This window comes from Amblyomma mixtum, chromosome 2, assembly GCF_055824585.1.
Source record: "Amblyomma mixtum isolate Tamu chromosome 2, ASM5582458v1, whole genome shotgun sequence".
In the NCBI taxonomy this organism is placed as follows: domain Eukaryota; kingdom Metazoa; phylum Arthropoda; class Arachnida; order Ixodida; family Ixodidae; genus Amblyomma; species Amblyomma mixtum.
In genome coordinates, this window is record NC_143013.1 from 295,895,619 (window position 1) to 295,910,238 (window position 14,620).

Below are 14,620 nucleotides of genomic sequence, written 5' to 3' on the forward strand. Positions count from 1 at the left end.
ACACGTCAGACTTTGACAGTTATACAGAATTGGTGCCATAGCCTCCCAGCATGCTTCCTAATCGCTTTCGCTGATTGATTTCACCAAGGTCGCTCCCAGAGGGCGAGCTCTGGACTAATGCTTGGTGAATATGTCGCATACAATCCTACACAACCTACACATGCTGCGAGTGCGAGGCTATGGTGAAAACCTGTGCTGCAATAAGAGGCGGGGGGGGATGTTTTTATGGCAGAAGGTTGTCTGCCAGGCATGGGTTGAACAAACTTAATATACTTGAAACCTGTTAAATTTTTATATGCATTCCGTACATTAATCTTTACCTTGCATTCTCCATTCACCTTGGGAAGAAACGTTGTAGTTGATTTTGAAGCCAGAATCGGACAAACACTAAGAATGTCGTGTTGGTGTTTCGCTTTCGACTTTCAACAATACATCTACGTTGGTATTTGTGCTGAATAAATTGCGATGAATTATGGGTTGTAAAGAATGTTTACATAGCAGTATTGCCTAACGTGGAAAAGCGCTTGATGGTGACTTTGCTTGAAAAGAAAAAATAATGTTTGTTTCCTTATCCCAAGAATCATTGTGGCTGCTAGATTTCGGTTCTTTCTTTGTGATGGTCTGAAGCATGTTATACCGTCTTTCCTTCCATTAATGAATTCTGATTCCTGGGTAAGCTTTTAGTGATGTTTTCAAATTGCTTTTTGAAACAAACCTACTGCCGTTTATTACTACGAATAATATAATAAGCAACAGTTTTGTATTTACTACTTGCGTCATATTACAGCATCAGTAAACAACACGGAAATCTCATTTCCGGCATGCGCTGTTTTGGTTAAACCAAAACAGCCACCGAGCATTATCAGTAGTGTGCGGAATGCACCTCTTAATAAGACAATTGAGAGACAATTGCACTGACCGGTACTTCAGAATAATAATAATAAAAAAAGATGCGTTCACTAAGGTGCTGCTTTTTCTTTTCGAACTTTTCAAGAAACCTTTTTTTCATATGTTTTTTAGATGCATTGCGTCACGGCCATTTCACGATGACTGGATGAAATATACCAACTGCCCAGCTAACTGTAACCAAGCTTTTAAAAAACCCGTAATCTCCTAGCCGCATGAAGCCAACTGAGGGTTGTTTAGAGTCGCGTGACCTAGTTTGCACTAGGTTGTGTTCCTCAAGGTTAATTAGTTCGGCCGAAATCGCTAACTCAAGGAGCAAAGTGTCAATGGAAAGTTGTAGATAGCTTTGAAAAACAGCTGACTGAAATGTTCCTGCGTAGAAGTAAAGAGATGTGCCACATTTTGTAGAATATATTTATGCTGCGCCTAGTGGTTACAACACACTTTCTTAGTATCGAAGTGGTAGTGCATTTTTAACTTCTTCGCTAAAGGTAGCCAAAATGTAACGCATATGTCGTGCTGCGTGCCGCTTAGGCCTGCTCTCAAGTGCATTTTGTTTTTTTACAGCGGGTAATGGGAAATGTGCAGTATTGGTTCTGCTCTCGGGGTTAGCGTGGCCATAGCTGACACAGGACAGGGTGAATTGGAGAGATATGGGAGAGGCCTTTGTCCTGCAGTGGGTGTTGTCAGACTGATGATGACCATGATGTTTCTTCTCTGCTCACGATATGATACTGTTCTGAGCATCTGTAGAGATCCTGTTATGATACTCAGCTTCATGTCCCTTTTTATTACATTTGTAGCGTAGTGGCATAGCCCGCGAATGATTGGCCATGCTCTTATTACGCTTTTAGTCTTGAGCAAAATAGAAGTAGACGACGTTGCGAGGTGCTAAGATTCCTCAGGGGTGTTGATTTGCGAAGCGGTTTACCCCCCCCCCCCCCCCCCCCCCCGACTGTCTCAAGTGCCGCGCTTGAATACGTGAATCTGGAGTCAAAATTTCTTAATAGCTCGTCTTTTTTTTTGTCTTCCGTTATTTTTCGGCATAGAATTCTCAGCGATGTAGTTTATCAGAATAGAGCTAAGACGAACTAACTAGCAGGCTGGTTGACTAATATTGAATAGTTAACTTCTTAACTATTCCTGTTCAGCTCCTTAATTTTTGAGAGGCGTGTAGACCGCCGTAAGTAACATCGATATCAGTTTTTACATTTTCGACAACGCGGTTACCCTCGGCGGTTACCCAACAAATTTTGGCTCCATAGCGCCAAAATCATGTGCTTTAGAGAAGATTGCAGGCAAAGCAACCTCTCCAGTGCACGTAACTCATCGAAATAGCCAAAATTTGTTGGGCCACATAGCCGACAGATAAAGGTATTATTTACCGCGGACACACGCCTGTCAGTGATTATGGAGCTTAAAAGCAGTAGTTAAAAAGTTAACTATTCAATATTAGTTAATCAGCCTGCTAGCTAACGCGCCTTAGCGGTATTGTGATGTACAACACCACTGGCAATACTATGCAGAAAAAACGGCTCTTCTGACTAATAAAGCCTTTTTTTTAATTCTGTAAATGCACAGGTGAAACACCCTGTATACAGGGTGCTGCTAACAGAAACTTCATTCTGCACACTTGCAGGAGCCCTCACATGATGTGCTGAATTAAGTGATCTAGGACGAGGGAATGGATTGCTACAAGAAGCGGGCTTGCTTTTGCTGACATCTGCGATGTCTAGTCAGTAACAGATTGAGTGTCGCAAACTTCGTACGGTGAATATCAAGAGGGCGACCAAGGGTTCCATTGTCCCACAGAGCAATGTCCGCAGTATTAAAAAATGTTGTAATCGCCGATTACTTCACCTGATCACAGATCAGTTTAGTATACCTTTATGGCTATATATATCCTGTTGCCCTGGTCATATAAATTGAGACGGGGGTAGGAAGAAGAAAAAGGGACAGCGCAAGTAGAACCAGAAGAAGAGGACAAGCACGTGAGCACGAGAAGAAAAAAAATCTCGCAATGGCTGAAGACCTGAAAGAGCTGCCGCACTTCAGGTGAGCTTATCTGCTTGCGAAACGAATAAGGTGGCTGTAAAATAATGCTGCGTCAAGGTATCCCATGCAGTACATAGCTGCGGTGTGGTCTCCCAAGCCATTTCTAAGGCATGAGCGGGTTGTTGCGTTGTGAACTCTTGTCTTGTTAGCGGCTCGAGACCGCGACTGAGGCATCACGAAAGTAGACGAGGCCGACCTTAGCCAATGCTTCATTCCTAAAGTACCAGTACAGACAATGAATTTCACAGCGACTGACGTAGTACCGTCATTTTGTTCGCAGCAATGTTCCGGTCATTACGAAAGGTGCCGTGGAAGACGCCGCCTCGAAAAGAACAAAGAAGAGGAGGAGACACCGAGAAAAGCTCTCTTCCAAGTCTGTAAGCAGTTCCTCGAGCAGCGCCTCCCGGGCGTCCACTCTGCCTTCACGACCGCCGCCCGCGTCTGCAGCACAAGCTGCGGTTCGTGGGAACGCCACCACGGAGCCACCCTGCGCGGCTCCGAAGACGTCGGCGGCGCCGAGAAAGAGCCTTGTTCGCAGCTTACTGCCCCGAAGCATGTGGCCCCGGCGCAGAGAAGCTGCTTCCAGCGACCACACGAAAGGCACCGCCAAGAAAATCCCGTCATCTCAGCAAGTTCCAGACTCAGGGTCAATTTCGAGGCCGGAGCAGAAGGTGACCGCAGTTCCCGCGCCTCTCCCGAACGCCTCCGCTCGTGAAAGCGATGGACTGTCCAGGGATGTTCCCGCACCGGCAATGGCTCCACGGGTTAAAGTCAAGGAGTCGTCGTCAGCCGTTGATGCTTCCCTTGCCATGATGTCCGACCTCCTCGATGCGTGCTCCGCTGCACCTTCGCTGGAGTCACGAAGTCCTGGGCCGGCTGTGGAGGTGACCGAGGCGGTCACTACCCCGATAACGGCGAAGGACATGTCCGATTCCTTCTGCGGTACCCCTCTTCGCGCGCCTCTCAAACAGACCGCCAGTCTGCCACATCCACTGCACGGGCGTGGAGTGGCGACGCCTGCGGCCGCAGCATCGGAAACGGGAATTAAGACTGAACGGGGAGCCCCAGCCCCGCAGCATGTGCAACAGGACTCCACACCTGCTGTGCCGACGAAGAGTCCCGCGCCGATCCCGCACTACGGTGTCAGCGATAGCACACGATTGGGAACGCTTTTGACTGCCTTGCCCCTCTCAGAAGACCTGAAAAACATCGTGAGTAATGGAATCTTTGGTGGATGCTGAAAACCGTTGTCATCTTGTGGCAAAATGAGGCCATAGTCTTAATTCCTATCTTGAGAGCAGTGATGGTGCTTTCCGAGCAGTGAGATCTTCGAAACACTCTTGGAAGATTCCAAACAGACGAGTGTTAGCCGCAAAATTAGATGACGCAATTGGAGCCACGGAGGCATATATCATCAGTGCGAACGGTTCTGGAAGAATATACGATGCAGCGGTAGGCTTCAATAACGTGGTAACCGAAGCATTGAAATAGCAGTATTATAAATGGATGTGTGATCCTATAGTGGGATTCTTGAAGCCTAGTTTACTACGTCGCCATTGATCCTCTTTTTAGCCGGGCAGCGCAGCCGTGTTCCAGAGAGAGAGTGTCCCCAAGAAAGTGGACCATAGGAGTTTACCTCTCCCCCTCCTCATTCACGTAATATGACGGTGTACGCTAAGCAGAGATATCAGAAATACTTTCACGTGAAGCCGCAAAGAAGTTGAATATGTATAGAAACAATGTTGCTAACGTAGCATCATATATTAGTGACAGACTGGCGAGTCACATTCCGAGCATTATCTAAAGAATTGGAAGCGCATATTAGCTCCTCCTTTCTTTCAACACGTATAGACCGTTTCGCAACCCTCAGTAAATTGGTAAATTCTTTTTGAGGAAAGGGAATCGCAAAGTATCTGTCTCACATATCTCGGTGGACACCTGAACCCAGCGGTAAGGGAAGAGAGGAAGGTGGGAGTGAAAGAGGAATCGGATTTTCTGGGCTGTGGGGAGAGCGTAGGGCAGTTGAATCCTGAACTATTTCCTGTTCTACGGGCACTACGTGGTGTACCCCGGCGCCTTTCGACCTCTTTTTTTTTTTCATAAATGTCCACGCTCGCAGTTAACTTTCTTTCGCTCTACAGTCAGATAGGCATTAAAGGGAAGGACGGGCCTTTGGCACCCGAAGGCTAGAGCATCGAAGTGCAAGAGTCATTCCGGGGGAGAATATAGTCCTGAAAACGGTGGAGACAAGGTCAACAAGTTAACACGAAAGGATGGACCCTGATCTTGTGTTTAACAGTACAATCGAACTACCATGTCAATCACCCCTCGCAGTTAGAGGATTCAGCGGCCGCCAACAGGGCGGTCAAGGCATGGCGGGTAAGGGCGAAGAATATTTTATACGCCCGTTCCAGGCTTGCGTGTCGTCGTCATCGTAACTGTCAGAACAATACAAAAGCGAAGAGCACGACGAACCGGCAGAACTGTAGGAGGAGGAGGAGAAAACATTTATGGTACCACTGTATTGAATTGGGAAGGGAAGCTGTGGATGGACGTTGACCTGGGTGGCAGTCCCTATTCCGGGACGCCATTGGATGCCGCCGCATGCCCGTGCTCTCTGGACCAGGGCCCGCTGGGCCTCCAGGTCCGAGCTGGACAGGGCCGCCTCCCAGCCCTCCCTAGTTGGCTGATTCATAACTGCTATATTTATAATTAACTGGCAGGCCCACACCATGTGGTATAGGTCAGCATACTGCCCGCAGAATTTGCACTTGCCCGTGGAAGTCGGGTCCACGTGTTTTAGTACGGCGGGATTTAAGAAAGACCCGGTTTGGAGCTGTCTGAGGTGGCACTCCTCGGTTCTGTTGAGACCCTTGGCGGTTCCCGGGAGAGCCCTCCTGCAGAGGCGTAAATGGTTTGTGATATCCGCGTAAGAGATTAGCGGAATCGGTATGATTGCCGCGGCAGGACCGGGGATTTGAGTGGAACCCGGGGGAAGGAACGCTCGGGCAACCGCGTGAGCGGCCTCGTTTCCCTCAACCCCCTGGTGACCGGGCACCCATACTATCTGCTTTTTAAGGCGGAAGCCTTTAATGCCTCATCGTTGTAAGCAGGAGCTGTCGAAAGAAATGTCACGCTTTTCGATTGGTCGAAACTGTCGTGACGTCACAGTGCGCGAATTTCAAACGGGGCCAATTGTACTTTGGCTAGTAACCATGCAACCAATTAAAAGAATGGTATAGTGATGCTTCAAGTAAGTGGGACTAAGAAAAGACGACCGTGAGCGCATGCGCATCTGCGACAGACCACAAAAGGAAAGGCCAAGATGACAAAGATGACAGCAAAGGTCGATTAATGAGGGCGGCACGCATTTCGTCCCTTATTTTTAAGCAATCTAAATTCGCTGGCATGCAGGGAGACAGAAGTGGTGCCGACACACATGTCGCCTTTTGCCTTGATGAAAAATTCCCGAGCTAATCTGTCTTTGCTCCTGGTTAGAATTTTGATTCTGTCAAGCCGTGGCTCACAGTTCTCATCGTTTTGGTCCTTGAGAGAACGGCAATGGGCGGGCAGATTCAGGCATGAGTCTGATGCGTTTCCCAAACTTCGTTCATGTTCCCTGGCACGTTCGTTAACACAACGCCGTCTGGCCAACGTACACTTTGCCACAAGAAAGGGGGATCTCATAGACCACACCCGTGGCACACCGGACAAAGTGCTTAGCGTGCTTTGTTCCACAGCCGGATGTTGCAGGGCCACTACTGCTGACTTTAGGGCACATCTTAGCCAGTTTACAAGGCGCAGAGAACACCATCGGGACGCCGTACTTGTTGCCCACCCTTTTTAGGTTATGGGACACCTTGTGGATGTATGGCATAACCACTGGTTTGGCGTTCCCGGGTCTTTCTTTTCTACGTGTCTTTTTCTGCCTTCCCTTGAATTTCTGTAGGAGTGCCTCGGTCACAGCTGTCAACGCGTGATCAGGGAACCCTGCTTTTCGCAGTCTTTCTGCCTCGCCCCGATAGCTCTCTTGCATCTTGTGAGGGCACGACTTAGCAAGTGCGGATTCTAGAGAAAGGGTTTCTGGGGATTCTAGAGAAAGGGTAGAGAAAGGGATTCTATAGAAATAAACATAGTTGAAGTCAGCGCCCGTCCTGTCATGTCCTCTGTGTATTCGTCCTAAAAGTTAGCGCTGCTTAAATTTGAACGAAAAAAATGCATAACCAACTAGCCCCGCAACGTGTTTTACTAAGTCGGACTAAGTTTACTTAGTCAATTAACCATATTAACCTAATTAACCTTTCTAATCATGCCAGATAAATAAATAAAACCGAATAGGAAATTGGTTGAGTTCGCGAATCGAACCCCGGCCTCCGGAGTGCGAGACGAGCATGCTAAGCACTCCGCCATGCCAGCTTTTTTTTTTTGTCTTTATTGCCTGTTTTGACAGATTACAACAGATCATAAACAGATGTTCTGCGCTGCACACTCAAACAACAAGAACGGACATGTGTTTCACTCGCGTGAGAAAACTCCGCCATGCCAGCTCGATGGTTTGGAATGAACAAAGGCGTGTCTAGTGAATACGGTGTTCTCGTTCACTCCCAGCTTCATCCCTTCCCGTTACAGCGAGGTTCAGGTATCCATCGAGGCATGCGAGACAGACACATTTCCTTTCCTCAAAAACCAATTTACCGACGAGCAAGGCCTAGAACCGAACGGGCGATGGCGTTCTGGGGACTCCCTGACAGCGTTGCAAGGCGCTGTGGCGTTCCACTCTTAGAGGCGAAGCTTAACAGTAACCACTGTGGGAATCCTGGCTTTCCGCCGTTGCCTTTGCCAAAGCCGCTGCCTTTGCGCGGCTCTGCCGGCTTCCCGCGTTGTTTCTCCTCTTTCCCTTGCTCCAGCCTCAGGCGGTGGAGAGGCGGCTAGGTGACTAATCCCTGTCATTTGGCCACAGCTCCGCCCCGGCTCCCCAACGGCCTTTGCCATTGGTGCCTTTTGGCGGGAATTCGGGACCCGCTTGGGGCGGCCGCGCACCGCGCGACCGTCCGAGCGGGGCCGGTGAAAAACATTTATAATGCAATAAATATTTACAGAGAGGTGATTGGGGTAGGCCCTATTGGCCCTTTCCCCTAACAATACTAGGGGCCGAGAGAGAGATCCCTCCGAGACAGCGTAAGGTGCGTACGCTACTGTTTGTCCGTGCCGGCCTTTGCCGTTCGGACCAGTGCTTACTCGAGCTCGCCCGCACGTGTCCTCTGACCTGCAGCGGCTCGAGCCTGTCCAGCGGGGTCCAGCGACCTCCGACAGGCGTACCTTGCGTTGATTGCCCACTCTCTCTCGCAACCGGCCCAACGGTCGACACGAGAGAGAGATCACAGCACTGCCGCGGGGACATTCTCCTGCAGCGGCGTGCTAGCGGCGCGCATTGCTCGAGTCGCTTCGTGCGCGCAGCGGAGCCTTGCTCCTCGCGCGCCCCCGGGACGGGGTGACTATTGAGTGTGTGTGTATCAGCTGGAGGACGACGTGAATAAACGTCTCCTTTGTGAACTTGGAGGCCTATTTCTTTGCGGCGAACCGCTCTCCTCCCAGCGGAGGTTGAGTGCGCCGCATCGGTGTCCCAGTGTGTGTGCGGTGACGGCTGATCGGGGCCCTTGGCTCGCGCGAAGCTCGAACCCGCGGTGGTTGGTGGCCTGTGTCCACTTAGAAGCCCACACCACACATCGGTGACACAAGCAGCAACACCTCGCTTAAGGCTTTCGCCTCACTGCGCTTTAGGTCAACAAAGTGCCCCCCTGAAATTTACTTCTCTGCTTTTTCTTGAAGGACTTGTCTGTCGGCGCTGGACGCCGACAGCCTGGCAATTTGGCTTGTTCTGTGGGCCTCAGTCAGCTCTTCCACCGAGTTGTGGACACCAAGTTAGAGCAGGCGCTCAGTGGACGCTTTGGCAGGGAGTTCTAGAGCTTTTTTAACCGCCACCCGAATCATCGCGTTGAGGTTCTCGCCGTTGCTCTGCCTCAGCTTGAGGTATAGGGCGCCGCATAAACCACGCGACTGATGATGAACGCCTGAACCAGGCGAATGGTTTCTTTTTCGAGAAGTCCACCATGCTTGCCGGATATCCTGACAATCATCCTACTAATCTGTTCGCAGGTGGACTTTTACGCGAAGCATATTACTCGCACAACCGAGCTCTTCCTTGCTGCGCCGCGCACGGCCGCGTAGCTACCACTTGACCTTCATCGGCGCACCACGTGATATGACGTCACAACAGCTGTGAAAGCTGGGGCCTCGTGCGCTCGCTTGCGGACGCAGCCTCCGCCGGCGGCCTAACACCCGCTCCTACCGCTAGGAGATACCGACGTCACGCAAAAGGCGACGCACTCGTTGAGTCAGTTGAGCAGCGAGATGTCGGCCAGGGAGAGGGCGGCTCGCCAGACCGCAAAACTATGCTTCGCATCCTAGGCTTAACCATAAGCTAAGCCAGGTTATTTTTATTTTTTGCAAGGCCGTCGCATTGTTACCCCGGTTATTAATTTGTAATCCCAATACCCGAAGCGTCTCCATCACTGGTATATGGGTGTCGTTAACGTAAATTTGCATGTTCTCACCTGAGTTTTTATCCGTTTTGATATGTGGAAGTTCTGATTTGTTCGGAGTGCATTGCAGACCACACTCCCGAGCGTAATCTTGCACCACCAAGGCGGCCTCTTGGAGGGCCCCCTCCATCTGCCCCACGCTGGCCCGGGTCGACCAGATAGTAATGTCGTCTCCGTAGATGGCGTGGCGTACGTCATCCACGGCATTGAGCCTCATGGGGAGGCCCATGAGGGCAACGTTAAAAAGCAGCGGAGAGATAACTGCTCCTTGAGGCGTCCCTCGGGTTCCCACCTCGATGAGCCCGAATTTTTAATTGCCAAGTCGTATATAAGCTTTCCTATTGTTTAAAAAGTTTTGTACATATCTGAATGTTTTCTCGCCATAGCTGGTGGCGTTCAAATTCTCGAGAATTTTGCTGTGTTTAATGTTGTCAAAAGCCCCCTTCAGGTCCAGGGCCAAAATAGCCCTGTCCGCCGGATTCCCGAAGGGGGGTGGGGGTCGATGACTTCCCTATTGATTTGGAGCAGCACGTCCTGCGCTGGTAAATGTGGCCGGAAGCCGAACATTGAGGGCGGCAGCAGCTCGTGCTGTTCCAAATAATTGGAGAGCGTTCGCCTCACTGCCGCCTCCATCAGCTTACCGGCGCAGGACGTGATTTCCTCGCAGGTTTTGATTTCGGCGCAGGTTTTGATTTCCTCGACGGTAAATTTTGCGTCCAACATTGAATTTTCCTCTCCGGTGTATGTCCTTATCTCCACATCATAGTCTACAGTCGTGCATAAGTACCTTGCTCTCAGTTTGTCGGCGAGTTGTTCGTCTGTTCCTTGAAAGTCGTGGAGTGCCCTCCTTAAATTTCTACTCTGTTCGCCTTTGGTTTTATTGGGCCCAATGAGACACCTGAGGAAGCTCCATGTACATTTCGTGCTGAGGGTTCCTTGTATGGAATCGCATTTATATATCCAGTTGGTGTTGGCTAGAGACCATGCGTACTCTTCCGCTTGTTTGGTTAGCTGGGCAATTCTAATTTCCATTCGCAATTTTTAGCGTTCCGGACTAGCGAGAGGACTGGACACGAGTCTCGAGTGACGCTATTTTCTATTCTAGTCGGGTACAGCGGGTCCGTGTGGGTGGTTAGTGCTGCGTCGGCTATGGCTGCGGCTAACTTCTTGCCTTTTACGTCCTCTTTATGATATCCCCATTGGTACCTGCTGCTCTGGAAGCTGTGCTACGGCGGGGGACAACGCTGCTGTGGGGACGGTAGGTTTCCGGTCGCTTAGAGCACGGAAGTTTTCGGCCGTCACTAAAGCACCTACGGAACCTCCCTGCTCTGTGTATTACCGGTACTCGACTACTCGGCAGAAACGTGGAGGCTAACGAAGAGGGTTCAGCTTAAGTTAAAGACAACGCAGCGACCTATGGAAATAAAAATGATAGGCGTGACGTTAAGGAACCGCAAGAGGGCATAATGGGTGAGGGAACAAACGCGAGTAAATGGCATTCTAGTCGAAATCAAGAGGGAAAAATGCTCTTGGGCCGAGCATGTAATGCGAAGGCAAAATGACCGCTGGTCTTTAAGAGTAACGAACTAGATTCGAAGAGAAGGCGAGCGTAGCAGGAGACGACAGAAAGTTATGTGGGCGGATGAGATTCAGACGTTTGCGGGGATACGTTGGCCACAGCTGCATAGGACAGGGTTAATTGTAGAGACATGGAAGAGACCTTTGCCCTGCAGTGGGCGTAGTCAGGCTGACGATGATGATGATGATGACGTAATAAGAAATAGATTCATGCCGCAGATTCTGCGCAGCGAAGACTGCGGCAAAACTTTCTTATTACAGAGAACGCTATAAAGTAAACAACACAAACAAGCAGTCGCCATCTCCCCCAAAAGCCAGTTTACAACCTCTTGTGCTCGTACTCTAACGTTCCAGGTGCCTGTTCCCGACTCCGCCGTCACAGCCTCCCGACGTGGAGCCCCGCGGGGCCATGCAGTGGTCATCATCGCCGTGTTCTGCGTCTTCTGCGTCGTGTGCATCGTTCTGGTGCCGCTTCTGTTCCACCGTTCCACGCAGCAGCCCGAAGAAGACCCCATCTGCCAGACCACGGACTGCGTTCGCCACGCCGCGCTCCTCGCTTACCTCACTGCCAACGACGTGGACGCCTGCGAAGATTTCGCAAAGCATGTCTGCTCTGCATATTCACCGCCTAGGATTGAGAAGGGTCAGTACGCGTCGGCTATGGACGCTGCGATCTACACCTGGTTCCAGACCCTGGCAGAAACGCTTCACAAAGGCACCTCCACCCTGCCCATTGGCCGAAAACCACTCAATATGCACACGTTGTGCATGGGAGACGACTCTAAATACGGAAGGGGTACGGTCGACTTCCTGCGGTTTATGAATGAAATAGGCCTTGCCTCGCCCTTCACGGGTACTCGAGAAGTGGACGCTCTTGACGTCTCCGTATCGCTGTCTTTCAACTACGAAGCCTCCATCTGGTTCTCGCTCGCGATGGCACCTTCGCTAGGGCAGCACGCATGGAGAGTGATCATTTCTCCTCCTCGTTACCTGCAACTTCTTGTGGTGTTCCATCGGAAATTCAAGACTGCGGCCTATGGCTCCTACTGGGCTAAACTCTTGCACTCAGTCACGGGTGAGGCCTCGCTTGACATGCTCGAGAGGGCCATTAACGAGACAGTAACACAAGGCGTCGACATTGTGCGGCGACTTTATGGCGCCCTCGAAGAATCTTCAAAGGAGTCAGCTTTATTTACCCTCACTGAGATCAGCAACTACGTACCGTACATTTCACCCGCAGCTTGGCTCAAAGCCCTAAAGCAGCACCTACCGTTCCGTCCAACAATGGCTACCGAGGTGTTCGTAACGGATGTAGACTACATGAGGGTAGTGGGAAGCCTTTTTCGGAAGCTCGACAACCAACAGCTACTGCGGCACCTCTACTGGCTCTTCGTGCTTATGTACAGCCCAGCGGCGAGCCCCAAGCTGCTGCTTGTCCTCTTCGGTGACGCTGAATCAGCCAAAGTGGCACGCCCTCTCTTCTGTGGCTTGAACGTGGAAGTGCCGTACAAGTCGCTAGTCTCGGCGTTGCACTACACGTCAACGGTTTCCGCCTATGACAGAGCTTTGGTGGACGCGTGCTTCGACAGCCTGGTTGCAACAGCTGTTGCAATGGTCACTTCATCTGAGTGGCTGGACCCTGGAAGCAAGCTCTCGGCCGCTTCGAAGATCCTTGCCATCCGGAAGCTACTGTGGCCAGACGAGGTGATTCCAAGCACACAATCATTAGAAAACATCTACGAAGACTTTCCGGAAAACGAGACGTCCTTTGCAGCCTACTGGATTCTATCCCACAAGGCCATTGGCGGCGCTAAACGAAAAACGATGTACCAGAGGATCTACGCTCAGCCGCTCGGTGCCCTGGAACCATATATGACCTACGATGCCTTTCTGAACAACGTGTTGATCGCCATAGGTTCACTCGTCAGTCCGTTGTACAGTAGGAACGGCACAAACGGCATGCTGTACGGAGGCATCGGCTTCATGATGGCGCTGGAAATAATCAAATCGCTGGACAGAAGCGGCTTACGATGGCACCCGAATGGCAGCTTCGTGAATTCGATTCTCTCCGCGCAGTCGACTTTTCAATATGCGGTCCGCGACGCCTGTCCCGAGCTGCGAACACACAGCAGCGTGTTCCCCGAGATTCCGGCCGTCGAGGTCGCCTACGCCGCTTTTCAAGAGGCGCTGAAGAAAGCCCGACGCCGCTTCAGGATTGCGCGGCACATGACAGAAGAGAAGGTGTTTTTCATCACACTTTGCTTCATGACATGCCGCCGCAGGTACGTGCCGAGCCCCTACACTGTGGACTGCAATAAGGCTGTGCAAAATTTTCCCGAGTTTGCGAAGGCGTTTTCCTGTCCCAGTGGCTCCAATATGAACCCTGTACGCAGGTGCAGATTTTTCGACTAATCAAAGTCGCAATTGACCTCCCGCTTCAACTTGCATTTCTCTCTTTTTCCCAACTACTTCCAAGCCGTCGCACACTGTTTTAGCAAATGGCTGTGTTTGTTTTTTCTTCACGCTTATGTTGTTGCGCTTGCGTGAACTCGCTCCACCTGCTAACTGGTTCTCTTCTAACCACTGAACTCAATATAATGGGTCACTTGTAGTTGGGGTAATAGTATAGTCACGTTTTGGTACCTGCGTGAAATGCTGGTTGTGAAGCGTCTCACCAAGCCTATTTTCTGTGATCGAGGTTTGAAATCACGGTACATATCTTGTGAACTCGGTCTTAGCCAAATAGCATAAGGGGCGACGGAGGACTTTGGTGTGAACCTGTGCCTGTAGAAATCTCGGCGAAGGTATTTCATCGCCCAGGTTGTCTTCTGGGCGTACATTTTACGTTGCTTTTCAGCCCGAGACACAATTCATGCACATTTTTGACGGTATTATTGTAAGCGTTGCTTTCAACATTAACCTTCTACCGAACTGCACAGGCGTATTAGATGTACAGCCACTGAGGGCTAAAGGACAATAATTATGCTGCTGGATCTCGTAGTTGCCGATTTATCAAGCGAAAAAGTACACTCAAACATTTTCCGGCAACGCATACTACTTGTTGAAAACTAAGCGGTGTGTTTGCCCTTTACTTGTTTTTTAGTTCACATTATTGTTCGCAAATTATAGTTTGAGTTAGTATTTCATGTTGAAACTTCAAACAATATGTCCACTTTAATATCTATCTGGGCCTTTTTCAATGTTTGTCAAAACTGTAAGCTGAAGACTGAATTCTGGCGAATTGGCAACAAGAAATGGTTGTTGTAATAAAGAGTGCTTAATATCAGCTCTAATAAGTTTTTGTGGCTCTATTAATGTCTATTCACCCAGACCATGTTTCTGTCGCCACATTATTTGGTGCATTGTTGCTCCTAACTTCCGGAGGTGTCATTGTCCTGCTGTGTATATTCTTGAAGGCTTTTTTGCGTTCTGTTTTGATGGCTGTGCCAGCTTTTGATGTTGCTTGAAAATCGCGCTTG

At 50.1% G+C, this 14,620-nt stretch overlaps 1 protein-coding gene across 1 annotated transcript; it reads left to right on the forward strand.

Annotated features, from left to right (window-relative positions):
• Positions 1-3,515: 3,515 nt before the first annotated feature.
• Positions 3,516-13,553, forward strand: LOC149364580 (neprilysin-like). The gene is made up of 2 exons (XM_089568714.1): positions 3,516-4,172; positions 11,496-13,553. Exons 1-2 carry the CDS (start codon positions 3,516-3,518, stop codon positions 13,551-13,553), a joined length of 2,715 nt encoding a protein of 904 aa, XP_089424840.1.
• Positions 13,554-14,620: the final 1,067 nt, after the last annotated feature.

Bases quoted from the DNA above. Each gene is read 5' to 3' on its own strand.
- LOC149364580 (XM_089568714.1), top strand. From the start codon at position 3,516: ATGTGGCCCCGGCGCAGAGAAGCTGCTTCCAGCGACCACACGAAAGGC. The intron at 4,173-11,495 runs GTGAGTAATGGA...CTAACGTTCCAG, and splicing joins CAGAAGACCTGAAAAACATC to GTGCCTGTTCCCGACTCCGC.